This window comes from Prionailurus bengalensis, chromosome A2, assembly GCF_016509475.1.
Source record: "Prionailurus bengalensis isolate Pbe53 chromosome A2, Fcat_Pben_1.1_paternal_pri, whole genome shotgun sequence".
NCBI lineage: Eukaryota > Metazoa > Chordata > Mammalia > Carnivora > Felidae > Prionailurus > Prionailurus bengalensis.
The window spans coordinates 146,117,916-146,137,203 of NC_057348.1; the positions used below are offsets into that span (position 1 = coordinate 146,117,916).

The window sequence follows — 19,288 nt, forward strand, 5'->3', positions numbered from 1 at the left end:
AGGGGGAAGTGTTGGGATTTGCTCTCAGTGGGTAAGGAGTGGAATGCCGGTGAGTGGCCCTGGAGCTGAGGACACTGGAGGAATAAAGCTGATGGAGATGGGAATGCTGAATGAAAGGAAGCTGGGTTATATAGCGTGAGCAGAGAGCAACGTACGGACTGTCCGCGCAGAAGGAAGGGGCAGACGGGACAGGAGAGGACGGCGGAAGCAGCTGGACGACTCACAGAGGGTAGCTGAAGGAACGTCACGTGGCTCAGGTAAGAGGACAGTTCCTTTGCCATGTGAGCGACAAGCAGAGCCGGAGAGGCAATGAAATGGGGGCCTGAAGGTAGGTCAGGTGGGCAATCTGCAGGTGGGAGAATATGGTCAAGGAGAGGTGGTCTCAGGGGCAAGAACAGTAAGAAAGGGCAGGTGAACGCACCCTGCAGCTAGGGCCCATGAGGCTTGTTCAAAGGAGATTGGTATGTACTTTATCAAGGAGGGAATGTCAGGATGCCCAAAGGAGGGAGTATGGGGAATCTAGAATTTTGCCTCCAGTGACGGACCGAGGGCACGAGGAAGCCCATGCTGAAGAAAGAACACAGAGTGGGTCAGGCAAGCAAGGAACTCCACAGAGGTAGGAAGGGGCCAGAGGTGGATGCGATGGTGGAGGTGATGGCCCATTTAAAACCTTGCATATGGCCAGGTCGGTGAAGGGCTTGGGAGGCAATGAAAGGCCAGAAGCCCAGATAAGCATCCAGGGTCTTCAGCATGGTTCCTGAAAAGGCTGGATGCTTAGGAGTGAATGTGACTCAGAAGGATTGAGTAGGGCATGTCAGAGATGAAAAGGCTGACTACGGAACGACCAGGCGGCGGGTCAAGAAAGGAGCAGGTGTCAAGGAGAACACCACTCACTCTTCTGCACGAGTGGCGTGTGGCAGGGGAAGTAGGGCAGGATGGTGAGATGATCGAGAGAGTCTCTCGAAGACACGAGCAGGAGAAAAGGCAGAGCGGGCCACACAAGGTCAGGATCAACCCAGCGCTGATGTAGACAGCAGTCGTGGGCGTCCATGAGAAAGCAGTTTGGGGGATGTGAGCTGGCTCAGAGGAGTCGCTGGGAAGCGAAAGGAACAGGTGGCACAGCAGAGGAGAGAACCTCACGAACCACAAGGCACTCAGGGTTGGTTGAGGGGGCACCGCGGAAGAGGGGAAGGTGGCCTAAAGAGTTCCCCATCTGGGGACATCGCAGCCCTTGGGGTAAGAAGGTTGGCATGTGCCATATTGAGGCTGGATGGTAGGAGCAGAGCTGAGCCGAGCCGGGCCACCATAGGCTGGGTGTTTGAAGCCCTCAGCAAAAGTTGGGTAAAGGGCCAAAATGACTGGAGTGAAACAGGAAACGGGGCACTGTGGCACATTAAGACGGACGCCACAAAGAAGTCATGGCAGGTAACCTCAGGGACACTGGAATGGACTCGTGGATGGAGCATTTTGTGAGTAGCAAATGCGCTCACAAATGGCAGGGTAGCGGGTGGGAACCAAGGCAGAGAGGACATGTCGCACCAATTACTGAATCCTGGGGGTGGGAAAGGTGGAGGTCTAGCATAAGGCGCAGAGGCTCCACAAGGGAAGCAGGGAAGGGCAGGGGACTCTGAAACCCAGTGGTGTACTCTAAGAAGATAGTGTGGCAGTAAGGTACACAGAGGGAGACAGCAGGGGGCGGGAAAGCAGGGGCCTAAGGAGCTTTTGTTCAGGAGGCCTAATTCCACGGACAACAGAGAGGCCAGGCAGAGTGGGATGGAGAGTGAGAGGAGGGTCTCACACCCTGCCTGCAGGTGTTATGAGACACGTGGCCAAGACTGAAGGCAAAGCGGGATCCGGCCCACGGGAAAGGCGAGTGGGAGGGCAGGCGCGAAGGGCAGGGGGACATCGAGAGACCCGACGGAGAAGAAACGGAGGCAGAGAATGCGGGGTGAGGACGAAGAGGAGGGAGTGAAGGCCTGGTGCAAAGTCCCACGGGCAACGGCTTGATTGAAAGGGAAGAGGGAGGAAGAAGGAAAGTGAGGTGGGGTGAGGCCAGGGAAAGAGAGCAGCCAGAGCCAGTGGAAGGATGTGACAAGGGGACAGAAGATGGTTTCGGGACAGGACGTGGCCTGGCAAGAGGACAGAAAGAGCGTGAGCTGTGAGAGCAGTTCATGGGAGGGAGCACATCCCCGATGAAGAAGGGATGACCCAGTGCAAATACATGACAGGCATTAGGGAGCGTTGAGAGGGATGCATGGGTCCTAGAGACGAGACAGGCTAGGAAAAGGGCCCCGTGAGGAAAGGTGGCAGATAGGATGTCAAAACAGGGCTTTGTTGCAACTACATGGGAGTGTCACCTCCCAGAGACCCATTAGGTGATGGGAGGCACCGAGAAGAGGCTGAAGAGTGGAGTGTGGTGGACGGGAAGACCGGACACTATTGGGAGTGGGGTTGGGGGGTGGGGAGAAGAGGAGAGAGGTGGCAGGTTGAAATCCAGGCAGATCTCAGAGGTCCCAACCAGAAGGAAGTTTGGAGCTCCGAGGTCAGCCAGTGGAAGCAGAGGCATTGGGTGGAGGGGGAGGAAGAAGGGTAGCTAGCAGTGGCTGTTGCGTGGCTTTGAATAATGTGGCAAAAAAAAAAAAAAATAATTCTCGGCTGGTTTTTATACTCTGGATTCTACTGAAACAGTGTGGGAGGCAGGGACAGGGTTCAGGTCTGGGGGTAGGTGGGTCTGACGAGGTTGGCCAGGAGGGCAGTGTGGGCGCTGGTGGGCACAGGGCTAGGGAGGAGGATACGAGCTAAGTCCGGACACTGAAAAATCCATCTCATCTTACTGAAAAGCGAACTGACTTCAGGTCCGGTGCTGTGGGTGGGGACTCCAGGCTGGGGAAGCGGGGGAGATCAGTGAATCCACCCAGAGAGGACAGAGACACTGGCTGCGTGACAGGTAGAGGGAAAGGTCTGGTTAGCAGGAACACAGGGGCCCGGGAGAACCAGAAGAACAAGGGTGTATGGTGGGACTGCTTCACAGATCTGATGATGATGGGTACCGTAGGAAAAGGGACAGCAAGCACCGAGAAAGAAGGAGCAGATTTGGACCAGACGTCGTTGACATGCCTGAGGGTCATCAAGTGTTGGAGGAAGGAGGGGTGTGTGGAGGGGAGAAAAGAACAATGCTGTAACGCACACGGGGGTCTGGGGTATGTCGGGTGTCAGGGTGGTTACGGAAGGGACCGCGGTGGTTCTAAGAGGAGACAGCCGGGCCAGTGTCCGGGTGGGGGCAGCGCTGGGATGTGAGGGACAAGTACTTTTGGCAAATGGTAGGCGGCTGGAGGCTGGCGAGGGCAGTGGCACCCCAGGGAGGCAGGGGGGGTTCCCGCCTCAGTGCTCCTGCCCTGGGATGGAGGGGTGGATTTCACCAGAAGGGCCGTGGGCATGGAACACAGCGGGGGCCGGAGAAAAGATCTGAGGGGTGAGCAGCAAAACACACAAACATCCAGACCTAACAAAAGCATGAAGGGCTGGCGCCTCCGGGGGCGCCAGCGTCCTGGGATGAGAACCCCTGGGTGGAAGGGACGCAGTGGGGAGAGGAGCAGGGAGGTGAAGCTTGAGCACACGAGGGCCTGATCAGCAAAGATGGAGGCCTCAGAGTCAGGACTGTCACACATGGGAGACAAGGACTCCAGACCAGGCACACAGCGAGCAAACGGATGTAGCCCACGAGGCTCCCGGCGTGATGGAGGTGGTGTTGGGATTCGCCAGCGAGGTTAGGGAGTAGAGAGCAAATGCGGTCATCCAGATGCTGAGGACACTTGAGGAATACGGCTGAGAGATGGGAGTGGCGACCAAAGGTAGTTGAGTTTTGTGGGTAAGAGCAGAGAGCACCAGATGGACTGTCCACAGCTAAGGAAGGGGCAGACAGGACAGGAGACCACACTGGTGGGAGAGAGATCGTGCTAGGGAGGCAGGAGGACAGGAGGAAGGGGGACAGCAGGACCCAGGGCTCACTGCGGGTGGAGACTGAGTGCAGTGGTGTTGGGCCATGTGGGCAGGCGGCCAGCAGAGTGTGGGTCCACAGGACGTGAGCAGGGGCTGGCGGGGGGAGCGTGTGGGTTCAGTACCGTATGTCTGAAGCAGAGACGACGGAGGTGAGTTGAGCGGGGGGTGAGGGAGCGAGCAGGGAGCACACAGCAGAGAGGACGGCGGAAGCAGCTGGACGACTCAGAGGGTAGCTGAAGGAACGTCACGTGGCTCAGGTAGCAGGCTCAGATAGCAGGTTCCTATGTCATGTGTGCGGTAGACAAGCAGAGCAGGAGAGGCAGGGGGGCGGGCCCTGGAGGCCCATCGGGCGAGTAGTCCGCAGCAGGTGGGAGAACATGGTGGGGGAGAGGTGGCCCGAGGGGCAGGAGTGAGAAGGGGCAGGTGAGGGCCTCGCAGGTAGGGCAGGAGAGGCTGGGGAGGGTCAGGGAATGTCCTGTGCCGGGAGGGATGGCAGAGGGCCCGGGGGAGGGAGCGGACGAGAGGCATCCAGGAACTGTGCCCCCGGGTGTGGACAAGGCCCTGAGGAAGCCCGTGCAGGAGGAGGAGCACAGCAAGGTAAGACCAGCATTAGAACCGGGAGACACAGGAGGAGGCCAGAGGAGGATGCGGTGATAGAGGTGGCGGCCCACTGAGAATGTTGGGGACCCCCTGCCAGCGAAGGCATGGGGAGACGATGCGAGTTCCGAGAGGAGGTTAGAGAAACCACCGCTCCAAAATGGTGGACCGGCCAAGGTGGGTGGTGGCTTGGGGCAGACGGGGACAAGAGAGGGATTCGGTACAGCACCCTGGGAAGGGCGATGACAGCAAGGGGGAGCAAGAGGGCTAATCCAAAGGGGAGGAGACCTGGAGGAAAGACTAGGAAATCTGCTGCATGACTGGCGTGTCGTGGAGAAGTGGGATGTGGTGCCGGAGATGAAGAGGTTTCTAGAAGACCAGAGCAGGAGAAAACGTGAGGGATGGGCTGAGCCACGTCAGGCTCTGGCCAGCGTGGAAAGAGAAAGACCGTGGAGTCTCAGGCAGCCCTGGAAGGCGGTCCTTCAGAGGTCACTCGGGTCAGGGAACTTAACGGGAAAACAAACAAGCAGCATGGAAGAAGGGAGAAAATCGTGGATGTAGGAGGGACCCTGGGTCTGTAAAGGGGACACCACGGAAAAGGGGAAGGCAGCTCGCAGAACTCCTGATCTGGGGGCTGCGGCAAATCTCAGAAGACAAGAAGACTGCCGTGTGCAGTATGGAGGCCAGGGCAGGAACAGCCCCGAACCACCGTCGTCGGACATTGGAATACCTGGGGCCACCTCGAGCCGGTGGGGAAAGGAGTCACGATAACCGAGGTGAGACAGGAACGGGGCAGCACTGCCCGTGGAGCCCGCACCGAAACCACGGCAGGGAGCCTCAGGGTCACTGAGGCGGGCTCAGGTGGACGGGGTCCAGCGTGTGGGTGGCGGATCTGCTGCGAACTAGTGGGGGAGTGGGTGGGAACCAAGGTGGAAGGCATATTTTGCATTGATAACCAAATGTGTGCTGCTTCTCTAACACGGGGCTGACGCGTGGAGGTCTAGCAGGCAGCAGAGAGGTCGTACAGGGAACCAGAGAAGGACTGAGATTTTCAAAACCAGTGGAGTGCCCTAGGTCTGCTCTAAGAAGATAATGAAGGTTGTGCAGGGGGGCCCAGAAGGAGAGAACAACGGGCGGACAGTGGAGCCTGGGGCTTGGGGGACTCGTTTCCATGAGGCGGGATGGTGGCTAATAGACGGGGGTGAGGCGGAATGGGATGGAGAGTTGTGAGGGCCTTAAGTCTGCAAGTGGGCGCTGGGAGGGGAACATGGCCAAGAGGGGAGGAGGGCATAGGAGGTCTGGGCCATCTCAACGAGGAGTGGGAGATCAAGCACAATGGACGGGGTTGGGTCCCCAGACCCGATGGAGAGGAGAAAGAGAAAGGAGCACTAGATTTGAGGGAAGAGGGAAGAGGAGGGAGTGGCAGGCCTGGTGTAAAGTCCGGTGGGCAAGGGCTTGATTGAAAAGGGAAGAGAGGAGGAAGGAAGGTGAGGTGGGGTGAGGCTAGGGGACAAGGGAGCCTAAGGGGGGGCGGTGGTCAGAGCCAATGGAAGGACCGGACGAGCGCCAGCAGGTGGGGTCAGAGAGAACATGGCCCGATGAGGGGGTTAAAGAGTGTGACCCCAGAGCAGGTCCCGGGAGGGAGCACCTCCCAATGGTGATGGGATGACCCAAAGCAACTACGTGACAGGCTTTCGGGAGCTTTGAGAGGCGTGGGTCCTAGAGAAGAGCTGGGGTGCTCTCCCGGGGCCGAGGAGGGAAAGGGAAGAAATGTCTCATGAGGAAAGGTCACAGGAAGGAATGTGAAAATGGGGCCTGGAAGCAGTGTGACAGGTGGGTCACTTTCCAGAGACACAAGGTGGCACCGGGGAGGAGGGAGAGTGGAGTGTGGTGGAAGGGGGAGGGATCGGACACCCAACAGGGGAAGCAAGGAGAAGAGGGAGGTGGCAGATCTCGGCAGAGTGTGGGGCCCCACGGCGGGAGCAGAGGTATGAGGGGAGGGGAGAAGAGAGCTGCCTAGCAGTGGACCCCGAGCAGTGGCTGCTCCTAGAACCTTGAATGTTGTGGCAAGGGGATAATTTTTGGCCAGGCTCTACTATGGATCCGGCGGGGTTGGGGTGGGAGGTGGGGTTGGGGTGGGAGGCAGGGGAGGGGTGGGAGGGGCTTTGGGGTGGGAGGGACGGACAGGGGGGAGGGGGGAATGGGGTGGGAGGGAGGGTCGGGGGGGTGGTATTTGGGTGTCGGGGAGGGCGTGGGTTTCGGGGATCAGTGGGCATGGGGTGGGGGTTGGGAGACACGAGCCATGCTCCAGGCGCGGGGAAAAACCTCTTTTCAAACTAGGCTGCTGGGGTGACGACACATCCAGGGTTGAGGATGATGAATACAGGCTGAGGAGAGGGCAGAGGAGACGAGCGAGTCCACTCAGAGAGGACACAGGAGAGTAGCTACAGGAAGGGTGCAAGGGAAGGTCTGCTGGATGGGAATCGCAGGGGGACGTGAGGACCACAGGGACAAGACTCTGCAGGGGACACTGTCATGGGTCTGAAGTCGGGTGGGGTAACCTAGAGAGAGGCACGATGGCAGACACCGAAAGGACAAGATTAGGGCCAAAGATACTGTCACAGTGCCTTGTGTCATAAGGTGGGGGGGCGGGGGGCTGGAGGGGTGTGAGGGAGCCGTGTGAACAGAACGGGGCTCTCATGCAGACTGGGGTTTGGGGGTATGGATGTCAAAGAGTAAACGTGGAAAGAATGAGGTGGTTCCAAGAGGATAGAGCCGGGTCAATGTCAAATGTTGGGAGTGCTGGGAGTTTGAGGAACAAGGTCAATGGCAACTGGTGGAGCCCAGAAGCATATAAGGGGAGAGGGCAGCCAGGGAGCAGGTCGGGTTTCCGTAGCCCGGATTGTTCACAGGAATGGAGGGTGGTGGTCGACTTCATCTGAGGAGGATGCAGGCATGGCCCCCAAGGCAGGCCTATTAAGATCTCTGAGGGGTGAGCAGTTCTCTGCTCAAAGCAAAACCAAAAGAAAACCCCAAAATGAAAACACAGAAGAAGGCACGAGAGATGACGCTGATAGGCGGTCTTGGGGGTCACGCATCCTCGGGCGAGAATCGCTGGGTGGCAGGGGCAGAGTGGAGGGCGGGCGGAGAGGTGAAGCTTGAGCAGATGAGCCCCTGAGCCGGGGGTAGACAGACGCATCAGAGTCAGGACTGTCAGACACGGGACAAAGGACGTGGGACCAGGAAGACAGCGAGCAAATGGATGTAGCCGAGAAGGCCTCTGGTACGATGTGGGGTGGGTGGGAGGGTTGGGATTGACTGTCAGTGGGTGGGGAGTGCAGGCTAGTTGACACATTAGGACTCGGGCCGAGAGAGAGGAGAATGGCGATCAAAAGGAAGTTGGGTGAGCACCATGAGCACAGAGCACGGGGCGGGCTGTCCACGCAGAAGGAAGGGGCAGGCGGGACAGGAGACCACAGGGCTGATCATCTGGGGGAGAGATGCTGCCAGGGAGGCAGGAGGACCCAGGGCTCCTGCAGGTGGAGGCCGAGTGAGTGCAGTGGTGTTGGGCCATGTGGGCAGGGGTGAGGGCGGGAGGGAGGGTGCAAGGGAAAATGCGGTAGTGAAAGGAAAGAGGAAGCAGAGTCAGAGGAACAGGCTCCCGGAGAGCACTGTAGGAAGAGTGTGCAACGAAGGGGTCCGAGTGGAAACAGGAAAGGTCGCAGGAGGGACGTGTGTGGGGCCCAGGCGGCCAGCAGAGTGTGGGTCCACAGGACGTGAGCAGGGACTGGCGGGGGAGCGTGCGGGTTCAGTACCGTATGTCTGAAACAGAGAAGATGGAGGTGAGTTGAGTGGGGGGTGAGGGAGCGAGCAGGGAGCACACAGCAGAGAGGACAGTGGAAGCAGCCGGAGGACTCACAGAGGGTAGCTGAAGGAACGTCACGTGACTCAGGTGGCAGGCCGGTTCCAATGTCATGTGTGCGGTAGACAAGCAGAGCAGGAGAGGCAGGGGGGCGGGCCCTGGAGGCCCATCAGGCGATGGCCCATCAGTCCGCAGCAGGTGGGAGAACATGGTGGGGGAGAGGTGGCCCGAGGGGCAAGAGTGAGAAGGGGCAGGTGAGGGCCTCGCAGGTAGGGCAGGAGAGGCTGGGGAGGGTCAGGGAATGTCCTGTGCCGAGAGGGATGGCAGAGGGCCCGGGGGAGGGAGCGGACGAGAGGCATCCAGGAACTGTGCCCCCGGGTGTGGACAAGGTCCTGAGGAAGCCCGTGCAGGAAGAACAGTGCAGGTATGCCAAGAGAGGAACATGGGAGAGGTGGAAGGTGAGGTAGTAGGGGCAGAGGCCCATTTAAAGGGCAGGAACAACCCTGTTCGCAAAAGAAAGATTGAGGCCATGAAAGGTCAGAGAGAAGTCAAGAGAAGGAACCACTCTCTCCAAGATGGCAGACACAAGCGGGTAGAACCGGATCAGCAGAAGGAGTCAGTACAGCAGGTTGGGGACCAAGAACCTGGCCACAGAGGAGCATGAGGGCGAGTCAGAAGGGAGCAGACATCAAGGAAGAGACCATTGAATTCACGGCAGAACTGGTACTGGATGCTGAGGATGAAGTAGAGGGTTTCTGGAAGACAGAGGTGGGAGAGGAGGCAGAGGACAGGCTGCACGAGGTGCTTCTGCATCCAGTGGGGGGAGAGAGAGTGGAATCTGAGCAGCCACGAACAGTGGGGGGTATTGGTGGGGACAGGGGGGTCAATGGGAAGGGCAGGGCAGGCTGCTCGGAGGAGGGCAGAGAATCTCACGAATGCGCACGCACGGGGCTCAGGAAGGGTAAGGAGGGCGGTGCTGTGAGGACGGAGGCGGCCTGAGGAGCTCCTCTCTGGGGACGTCAGCAAGGCTGGGGGGGGGGGTGCAGAGTGGCATGTGGGGTATATAAGGCCAGATGATAGGAGCAGAGCTGAGCAGAACATAGCCAAGATGCTACGGGCAGGGCGTTTGAAGAGGGCCCCGAACGCAGGTGGGAAAGGAACTGTGTAAGGACAGAACACAGAGGGGGAGGGGCAGCACTCCACATTAAGACACGTCCTGCACAGAGACCTCTGGCCGGTCACTTCAGGGGCTTGGGATGGACGCACGTGGTTGGAGTCCAGTGCGTGGGTAGAAAATCTGCTTAGAGTGGAGGAGAGCACAGTAACCAAGGCAGAAGTGACGGTTTGTAGCAATAACTAATTCTGTGTATGCTACATCAGGAAGGCTGGGGGCGGGGGGGGGGGGGGTGGAGGTCTGGCACCCAGCAGAGCCTCTACAGGGAAGCAGGTAAGAAGTGACCTTTAACCCAGCATGATGCCCTGGGTCTATCGAAGAAGATGTCGGCGGCAGAGGGGCATGGAGGGAGAGCAAGGGGTGGGCTGGTGAGGTCTGGGGACCCTTGTTTTAGAGGCTTGATGTGGTGGACAACAGAGGCAGCAGGGCTTACTGGATGGAGAACGAGAGGGGGGGCTGACATCTGCACGTGGCCAAGAGGGAAGGAGGGCAAAGGGGGATCTGGACCGTGTCAGTGGGGTGTGGAGGGCAAGCGTGACGGGCAGGGGTGCATCAGGGGACCCGGTGGCGAAGGCATGGAAGCAGGGGCGGTGAGGGAAGGAGGACGAGCTCAAAGCGCAGGCCTGGTGTAAAGTCCGGTGGGCAAGGGCTTGATCGAAAAGGGAAGAGAGGAGGAAGGAAGGTGAGGTGGGGTGAGGCTAGGGGACAAGAAGGGAGCCTAAAGGGGGGGCGGTGGTCAGAGCCAGTGGAAGGACCGGACGAGCGCCAGCAGGTGGGTTCAGAGAGAACATGGCCCGATGAGGGGATGGAAAGGGTATGAACTGAGAGCAGGTCCCGGGAGGGAGCACCTCCCAATGGTGAAGGGATGACCCAACGCGACGACATGACAGGCTTTCGGGAGCTTTGAGAGGCGCGGGGCCTAGAGAAGAGGCGGGGTGCTCTCCGGGGGCTGAGGAGGGAAGGGGAAGGAATGTGAAAATGGGGCCTTGATGCAGTGTGACAGGAGGGTCACGTCTCAGGGACGGGCAAGGTGAAGGGGACCCCCAGGGGACAACGGAGAGGGGAGCATGGAAGGGAGGCAGGCTGGCCGCCAACAGGCGGGGCGGAGAAGAGGGAGGTGGCAGCGTCTGCACCCTGGCACTTCTCGACGTGCCTGCTGGAGGCGCGTCCAGGGCTCCGGGCCAGCCAGCGGGAGCAGTGGCGTGGGGAAGGAAGAGTAGCAAAGGGGTGGTGGCAGGGGCCGCCCCTACAGCCTTGAATGTTGTGGTCAGAGTAGAACTTTCCAGCCAGGCTCTTTACTACGGATCCGGTGGGGATGGGGTGGGAGGTGGGGACGGCAGTTGGGTTGGACGGGAGGGCAGGGTTGGGATTAATGGGGTGTATGTGCAGAGGGGTGTGGGAGACATTGGCGAAGCTCCAGGCACAGAGTAAACCACGTTTTAAACTGAGCTCGCAACCCATCTAGACGTCCAACGTTGGGGGTGATGACCACAGACTGAAGCGAGGCTGGGGAAGACCAGCGTGTCTACCCAGAGAGGACACAGGACAGGAGCTGCAGGGACGGTGGCAGGTCTGCTGGGCAGGAATCCCAGACGGACGTGAGGACCACGGTGAGGGGACGGTGTCACGGGTCTGAAATGAGGAGAGGTAACCTAGGGAAGGAGCCAGCGGCACGCACGGAGATAAACCAGTATTGGCCCAAAGATACGGTCACGTTGCCGGTAAGTCCTCAAGGCTGAGGGCGGGAGGCTGTGAACAGAACGATGCTCTCGAGCAGACTGGGCTGGGGGCACAGCAGGTGTCGGGACCACATGCTCAAAGAATGCGGTGCTTCCAAGAGGCTAGAGCCGGGTCGGTGTCGGTGTGGGGAACTGTTGGGAATGTGAGGGACGCTGTTAACTGTTCAGGGTGTCAGTGGCAACCGAGGGAAGGAGAAGGTGACAGGCGGTGCCCGGGGAGCGCGGCCCGGGGAGTGAGCTGGGCTTCCACCGCAGTGGTTCTTCCCGAGGATGGGGGGGTGGTTTTCACCCGAGGGGGGCTGTGGGCGCGGCCCCCAAGGCAGGCCTATCAAAACATCTGAGGGGGAGCAGTGCTCTGCTCCAACACACACAAAACCAAACAAAACACAAAAAGAAACCCCAAAACCACGGCCCGATGATGATGCTGATAGGCGGTCTTGGGGGTCACGCGTCCTCGGGTGAGAATCGCTGGGTGGCAGGGGCAGAGTGGAGGGCGGGCGGAGAGGTGAAGCTTGAGCAGATGAGCCCCTGAGCCGGGGGTGCATGGGGACATCAGAGTCAGGACTGTCAGACACAGGGGAAGGGACGTGGGACCAGGTAGACAGCGAGCAGATGGATGTAGCCGAGAGGGCACCTGGCCCATTGGGGGCTGGGTGCGGATTCACGGTCCGCGTGTAGAGAGTGGCGTGCCAAAGTGTTGTTCCCAGAGCTAGGGATGCTTCAGGACTCGGGCCGAGAGAGAGGAGAATGGCGATCGCAAGGAAGTTGGGTGAGCACCACGAGCACAGAGCACGGGGCGGGCTGTCCAGGCAGAAGGAAGGGGCAGGCGGGACAGGAGACCACAGGGCTGATCATCTGGGGGAGAGATGCTGCCAGGGAGGCAGGAGGACCCAGGGCTCTCTGCAGGTGGAGGCCGAGTGCAGTGGTGTTGGGCCATGTGGGCAGGGGCGAGGGCGGGAGGGAGGGTGCAAGGGAAAATGGGGTAGTGAAAGGAAAGAGGAAGGAGAGTCGGAGGAACAGGCTCCCGGAGAGCACTGTAGGAAGAGTATGCAACGAAGGGGTCCTAGTGGAAACAGGAAAGGTCGCGGGAGGGACGTGTGTGGGGCCCAGGCGGCCAGCAGGGTGTGGGTCCACAGGACGTGAGCAGGGCTGGCGGGGGAGCGTGCGGGTTCAGTACCGTATGTCTGAAGCAGAGACGACGGAGGTGAGTTGAGCGGAGGGTGAGGGAGCGAGCAGGGAGCACACAGCAGAGAGGACGGCGGAAGCAGCTCGACGACTCAGAGGGTAGCTGAAGGAACGTCACGTGGCTCAGGCAGCGGGACGGTTCCGATGTCATGTGTGCGGTAGACAAGCAGAGCAGGACAGGCAGGGGGGCGGGCCCTGGAGGCCCATCAGGCGAGCAGCCTGCAGCAGGTGGGAGAACATGGTGGGGGAGAGGTGGCCCGAGGGGCAAGAGTGAGAAGGGGCAGATGAGGGCCTCGCAGGTAGGGCAGGAGAGGCTGGGGGGGGCGGCAGGGAATGAATGGCAGACAGTGTAGAATATTACAGAGTATTTACAGCCGAATAAAGCCACATCGGCACGGTGCCATCACTTGGACTTTGAAAGGAACGGCACTGGGCGCCGGTAACCGTGAATGCCACAGCCGGCGACGCGCCATTTATACGTTCGCTGTTTTTCCAACGGAAGGGAGCGGAGGAAAAGTGGAAAGAAGTGGCTGAAATGAAATTGGAATTAAGCTGACAGTAGACTTAACTAAGTAATCTCGCAACTATTGAGCAACATCATAATGGTGATGATCCACAGTGCTGCCTGTCAGCTTGATCACAGTTAACGGGATAAAGGGAACTGGGAGAAATACGTAAACATAAATTGTTGTAGAGAAACAGGTGGCTGCCTGCAAACTGTCACGTAATCGCGTGGAAGCTGGCCGACTCGGGAGAACGCGCGGCCGTCCAGAGCTACGTTCGGGAAGCGAAGCCCGGACGGAGGGCACCGGCTGCAATCCTCCAGTGCTTCTGGTGTCCAGAGCTGAAGGTGCGAGTAAGTCATTAGAGGAATTTGGAGTGATGAGAGTAGGTTAAGGAGGAAGTTCCCGAGTGGAACCCGGCCTGAGTGCTACGACCAAGCAGAGGTCTCTTCCCTACAGTCAAAAGAGGGAAAAGAGGAAATGAGCGGATATGCCACCTCTGTGGTGCATCGTGGAGAGGGGTTATCGTTTGAGACCGGCAGCAACAAAGGTTTGTACCCTGACCACGGTGTGGCGAGGGACAGGATGGGGAGACGGGCTGAAAGCCGCACAGCGGGAATGTTAGAAATTTCGGCGTTTGAGGAAAGCCAGGGCGGGTGCAGGGAGGAGGGGCAGGTGAGAGGAGATCTGAAAGTGGGAATGTTGGTCCAGCTCGTGGGTCAGACTGGAGGAGTATGGATCCTAAGGCTGGATGGATACAGATTCCAGTGATCAAGGCAGGGGGAAACGGTGGTTGAACGGCAATTTCGACCTATCCTACTTTTTAAAGGTCTGAGCAAAAACACGGATGACGTGCTTAGCTTGGAAAAGGGCCAAGTTTCCCGAGGGGCCGGGACTAAGGATCCCTGTGAGTGGCCGGAGGTGGGTAAAAGTGAACAACTCTGATGCGGATTTTACTTAGTTGCAACCGTTCATAGTGTCGGGAGTTATATTACTGATAGCGAACGCCAAGTAACAGGATGGAGACCACAGAGTCGTAAGAGGTAGGAGCCCATCGGAATCCTGCGATAGCTCAAGAGCAGACGGAGGTCAAGGAGGTGCAGGTACCGAGTCGAGCACAGTTACGAATTGTTACGTGGGAGGCGGCGTCCCTAATGACAGAGAAAAGAGGCTCCTTACACCTGGACTATTAAACTGGATCTTCGGATGGGTATCTTCTGTTGAAGACTTTTTAAGGGAGTTATTTAAATGAGTGAAAATGCTTGGAGACGAGAACTATGAGGCACGCAGGGCCTGACAGTCCAATAATAAAAGCAATATAGGGGGTCAGAGTGGTTGTGAATCACAATGGAACAAAAAGCTCAACAGGCAGGGGGCATCCTAGAGGTCGGGTGGGGGAAACAGTGCTAGAACGTTGCACATACCGGTAGTCTGTGCTCTCGGGGTGCAGTAAACCTTCAGAGGAAAGCAAGTTGCTGAATGGGAAAGGGTGCGAAGATAGAACGCTGCCCTGAAGGCTTTTCTAAGCATGTCTGCATAAAGGAGGAGTGGCCGGAGGACCGAAGACCGGTAGGACTAACTGAATAGAGACCTGGGATAATGGTCAGCTTCCCACAAACGGCCCGTGGTTTGAGGGGAGGATTTACGGGACCATCTTGATGTGGGGCTCGAGTACATTTTATCAGATGGCGTTTAGATTTTTTGCCCACATATAAAGTAAGGGGGAGTGAGGAAGTTTAAAGATATAGCACAGACCAAGATAACCGTGGGAACCACTTCCTGGAGGTCAGAGGGTATGTCCTATGAACCGTGGAAGACTTGATTTTAAAGAGGATAAAGGCAGAAAGTGCATAGTTCCACGACCGAAACAACAACAGCTTCTGTTTATTGAGTGTTTACTATGTGTCTGGCACCATGCTAATCACCTTATTTAGTTTCATTTCATCTTTACGACAATCCTAACAAGCTTATGGAAATCTAAGAATTTGTCCAAGTTACCCAGTCCGTATGTAGCAGATCCAGATCCCAATCTGTCTCTCCCCAAAACCTATATTCCTTTCTATTATGATATACAGTGTTCAAGTTGAAAAAAATCAGTCTGTAGAATTTCTGTGTGTGTGTGTGTGTGTGTGTGTGTGTGTGAGATTGTATGGCAAATATACTTTTTGAAATAAGTAGAAGTGATATATAGATCTTCAGGTGATTAGAAAAATTCACAGTATTTGCAATGGGGAAAACGCAAAAAAAAAAAAAAAAAAAAAAGAAAAAAGCAAAAAAACCCAAAAAAAACCAAAAACGGGGTGGTGGTGGTGGTGGTGGTGAAAGACTCTTATTACCATCTATGTCCTGGTATTTCACTTCTGTTCTTTGCACAGCAAAGACTTTGAATTGGCCATAGGTTAAAAATGTTAGAGTTTCTGACCAAGGCTGAAGAATAGAAAGGAGTTTGATTTTAAGCAGGTATACGATGGGTCGACTAAAAATCGACTACTAACAATTAAATTTTAAAAGTCCGACCGTCGAGACAAAACTCCATTTCTTTTCTCCAAGACGCAAGGACAAGAGTTTATAGCTATAAACAGTTCAACACCAATCAGAACACCCTTTGCCAAGCTTAACAGAGAACAAAGAAAACTCTCCAAGTGCCAAATTTTTATGAACAAAATACTAACACACCATCAAGCAAAAGAGTCCATAGCCAGCAGACCAAAGGTTGAAACCTCTGGGCTAATTTGTAAGATCTGTGTTTTCAAAATAAAGTAACTCCTTAGAAAGGAGGGGTGAGGAAACCTTCCCGATACTTCCTCTCTTGGTAGAAATGTTTTTTCTTATCGTGGTTTGCTCCTGTACAATGTAATTTCTGTACTTTCAATATTGTTGTTTTCTGTATTTTGATATTGTAAAGTTGTATCTGTTGTATTCTGTTAAGACCACTCCCTGGGGTGTGAGGCACCTGACTTAGTTATCCAAGTGAGCCTGGGGAATTGGGAGGAGCTCGCATTCTCAGCTGGGAAGGGCTTGATTCTTCAGTGAGTTCAGCATTTTGCTTCCCTTTAAAATTAAGTTGCAAAGTAATGGCATCCCTTAAAAACCAGAAACCTTAGAAGTACAATAAGGGGAGGACTTTTGAGAAAAGGAGAGGTGGCTATCGGCGGGGGGGGAACAATGATGCAGTGCAGTTTCCCAGGATGATGGCTGAAGCCCAGGGCTGTGTTAAGCCTGGGCCCAGATACTGGTTTGGACCAAGGGAAAATAAAGCTAGCTTTACTGAAGAGCACAGTCCAGCCAATTTCATTGGTGGCTGGTGGACATACTTTCGACAAATGTAACCAGAGGGAAACAGACCAGGAGAGAAAGTGAAGCCGGAAGGGGATGGAGCTAGAGGAACTTCATAAAGGGATCAAGGAGGTAATTAGAAGTCAAAGCCAGATGGCCTAATGCTTGAAGGAGAAATATTGAAGGCCAGATAAGAAAGTGCCTTCCTACCCAGGGGGTTATGGATCCGGGGTGGTTGCAGGATAGAAGTGTAGGTCCGACTAGGGCCAGAGGGAACCACCTGGGATTCAGACCCAGCAACGGTGCCAACTTGAATCTACCTCGTGCTAGAGTGAGTAGCCTGGTCTATCGTCCGACGCAGAGGAGATTGGGCAGGGGCTCCCAGAACCAACATCTGAAAAGGGAGTTGGGAGAGGGGCTAAGAGAAGGCAGGTTAAGCCCCAGACGGAACTGAATGATGACCAGGGATAACTATTTACTAGTACTTTTACGATTTCTTGTAACTCTGTAACTTCCCCAGTATTTGTTAATTTTGTTAACTTCTGTTTTTTCCTGTATCGGTAGTAAAAATTGTTTTTTCGTGTACTGGTAGTAAAAATTGTTTTTTCGTGTACTAGTAATAAAAATTGTTGAACACATCAATGCGATACGTGTGCTTATTTCTGTAGAAACTGGGTAACAGTGTCGGAGTGAATCCGATTAGAGCTCAGGTGGGAAAACGGGAAAAGAAAATCAAGTGCAACAAATACTTGACATTCATTCGGAGAGGTCGGTCACAAGACCTCAAACCCCAAGTTTGTACATCCTGTCGGCCCTAGCCGTTGGCTGTCCTTCAGAGGTCTCCCCACCCCTCCGTCAAGAGCGCATATGGGCCAAGGAGAGACTTCCAGTGCCCTTCCCAAATGTGGAGATACAGAGGCTGGCTAAGCCACTCGTCAGGATGAGTCCTACTCTCAGACTTGTGCTGTAGGACCCCCAGAAACGATGATCTTAAAATACCACGGAGCTACCGAATATAAAGTCCTTAGGAGGCCCCCCCAAAAAATCTTGAGAAGTAGGCTACGATCCTTCACAGGCGACACCAGGTACACGAACCCTCGTTCGTGGTCACACTGTTACAACAGAAAGCACGGGCTCCTTTCGGAGCCACCGCCGTATACGTTCAGTTTAAACGTCCCGCAAGTGTTACTTAGAGACCTGGTCATAAAATTGGTATTTCTGCAGGAGTTAATTTTATCAACACAAATATACCATCATTGGCATTGCATGTAATTCTGGAAGAGGACCATATTCCTGACCCCCAAACGTCTGCCCAGGCGTTTAAGAGCTCAAGTTGCCCTGCGTTCTGCACCTTATCTCCTCCCTTCTGTGGGTTAGTACCTGCTGTCGAATCATCATCAGGCAAACGAACAAGAGTGTAACATATTCCTGGTTGGTTATAAGGGAGGCTGGGGGCTGGGATGCAGCACAGCACTTCGTAGGAATCTGATGGTTCCACCTGCACTGTCACTTTCTCCAGCAGCTGGTCATTGAGAGTATTGGTGCATTCAAACTGGAAAGTGAGCAGACAGAAAAGCTATGGTGGAGAAGAACTGATTTCCAGCAAGTTGTTCCTTCCCACCCATAATCCACAACTCTGTTCTGGGCCCCACTGTCCCTTTCCTGTCTACACTGTCCTGCAGGTCCCCTCCTAAGACTTCTCTCGAGGCAACACGACAGCCTTGAGTTCTTTTTGTTTGTATTATTCATCAGTTTTTTTTGCTTCTTCCTGAGACTGCGGTCTACGGAACAAGACGGGAGAAGGCTGACAGCTAAGAAGCAAACTGAAATCCAAGTTCTTGGAACAAGCCACTTAATTTACCCTGATGTTAAATGAGGGTTATTATTATTTTTTTTAACATTTATTTATTTTTGAGACAGAGAGAGACAGAGCATGAACGGGGGGAGGGCCAGAGAGAGAGAGAGACACAGAATCTGAAGCAGGCTCCAGGCTCTGAGCTGTCAGCACAGAGCCCGACGCGAGGCTCGAACTCACGGACCGTGAGATCGTGACCTGAGCGAAGTCGGACGCTCAACCGACTGAGCCACCCAGGCGGCCCTGAGGGTTATTTTTTAATAGGTTATACTTGATGTTGTGCCAGCTACTTCAGACATCTCGGTTTTACGTCCTTTTAAAGTTTAACCGTCATTGATTTTGAGATTGAAAAAAATAAAAAATAAAAAAAAATAAAAAAATAAAAAATAAATAAATAAAGTTTAACCATCATACGAAGGCATTTCTACAGCTACTGAGTCAGGGAAAAAACCCAGAAATGAGGCCAAGTTACTGCTCAGTAAAATCATAATCATAAACTAGAATCATACACCAAAGGGGAGTCAATACTCATCTCTAAAGCACACGGAGCCAGGGCGGGAGCCGGGATAGCCCTTCTCTCACCTGGAACACGATGTGATCGGTAAACATGTGCTTGATACAACGAACAAAATATTCTGTCTCTGCTTCTGTAAGTTGAACAGGCTCAGAAGACTTGAACAAGGGTCCTAGGTTCATAAACTCGGGAACGGCGGCCAATTGTTCTTTCAAGGAAAAAAAAAAAAAAAGAAGAAAGTCACAGAGGTGCCTCAAATGTTTTAAGTTGCCGCTGCTTCACTAACAGTTGGAAGGCTCTACTAGAATGTCCCCGAGCGTTAGTGAAGTCATCTTTTATGAGAGTTGATCTATTGAATTACTACGAAGAAAAACAAATAAATTCCTAGTATTGTAAAATTTGAGTTCCCCATTAACCAAGACACCTCGTAAGAACAACCCTCCCAGTTAGTGACTTAGCAGTTGGAAATTGAAAAGTCCCAGGGATTCCAGGTAGCCGCCACTCGTGACGATAAATGATTCGCACAAAGGTTTCCAGGGCTGAGAATTAATCAACTTGAATAAAAGTAGTCGACTTCATTATAT

General features: G+C 55.0%; 1 protein-coding gene across 1 annotated transcript in view; it reads right to left on the reverse strand.

Moving 5' to 3' along the window:
- Positions 1-19,288, reverse strand: part of COPG2 (COPI coat complex subunit gamma 2) — a 114,562-nt gene that overhangs the window by 27,465 nt on the left and 67,809 nt on the right. The window contains exons 19-20 of the mRNA XM_043590465.1: positions 18,773-18,912; positions 17,716-17,887 (exon numbers count right to left, since the gene is read on the reverse strand). Of these exons, the coding sequence (XP_043446400.1) occupies positions 17,716-17,887; positions 18,773-18,912 (312 nt within the window). The remainder of the gene's footprint in view (positions 1-17,715; positions 17,888-18,772; positions 18,913-19,288) is intronic.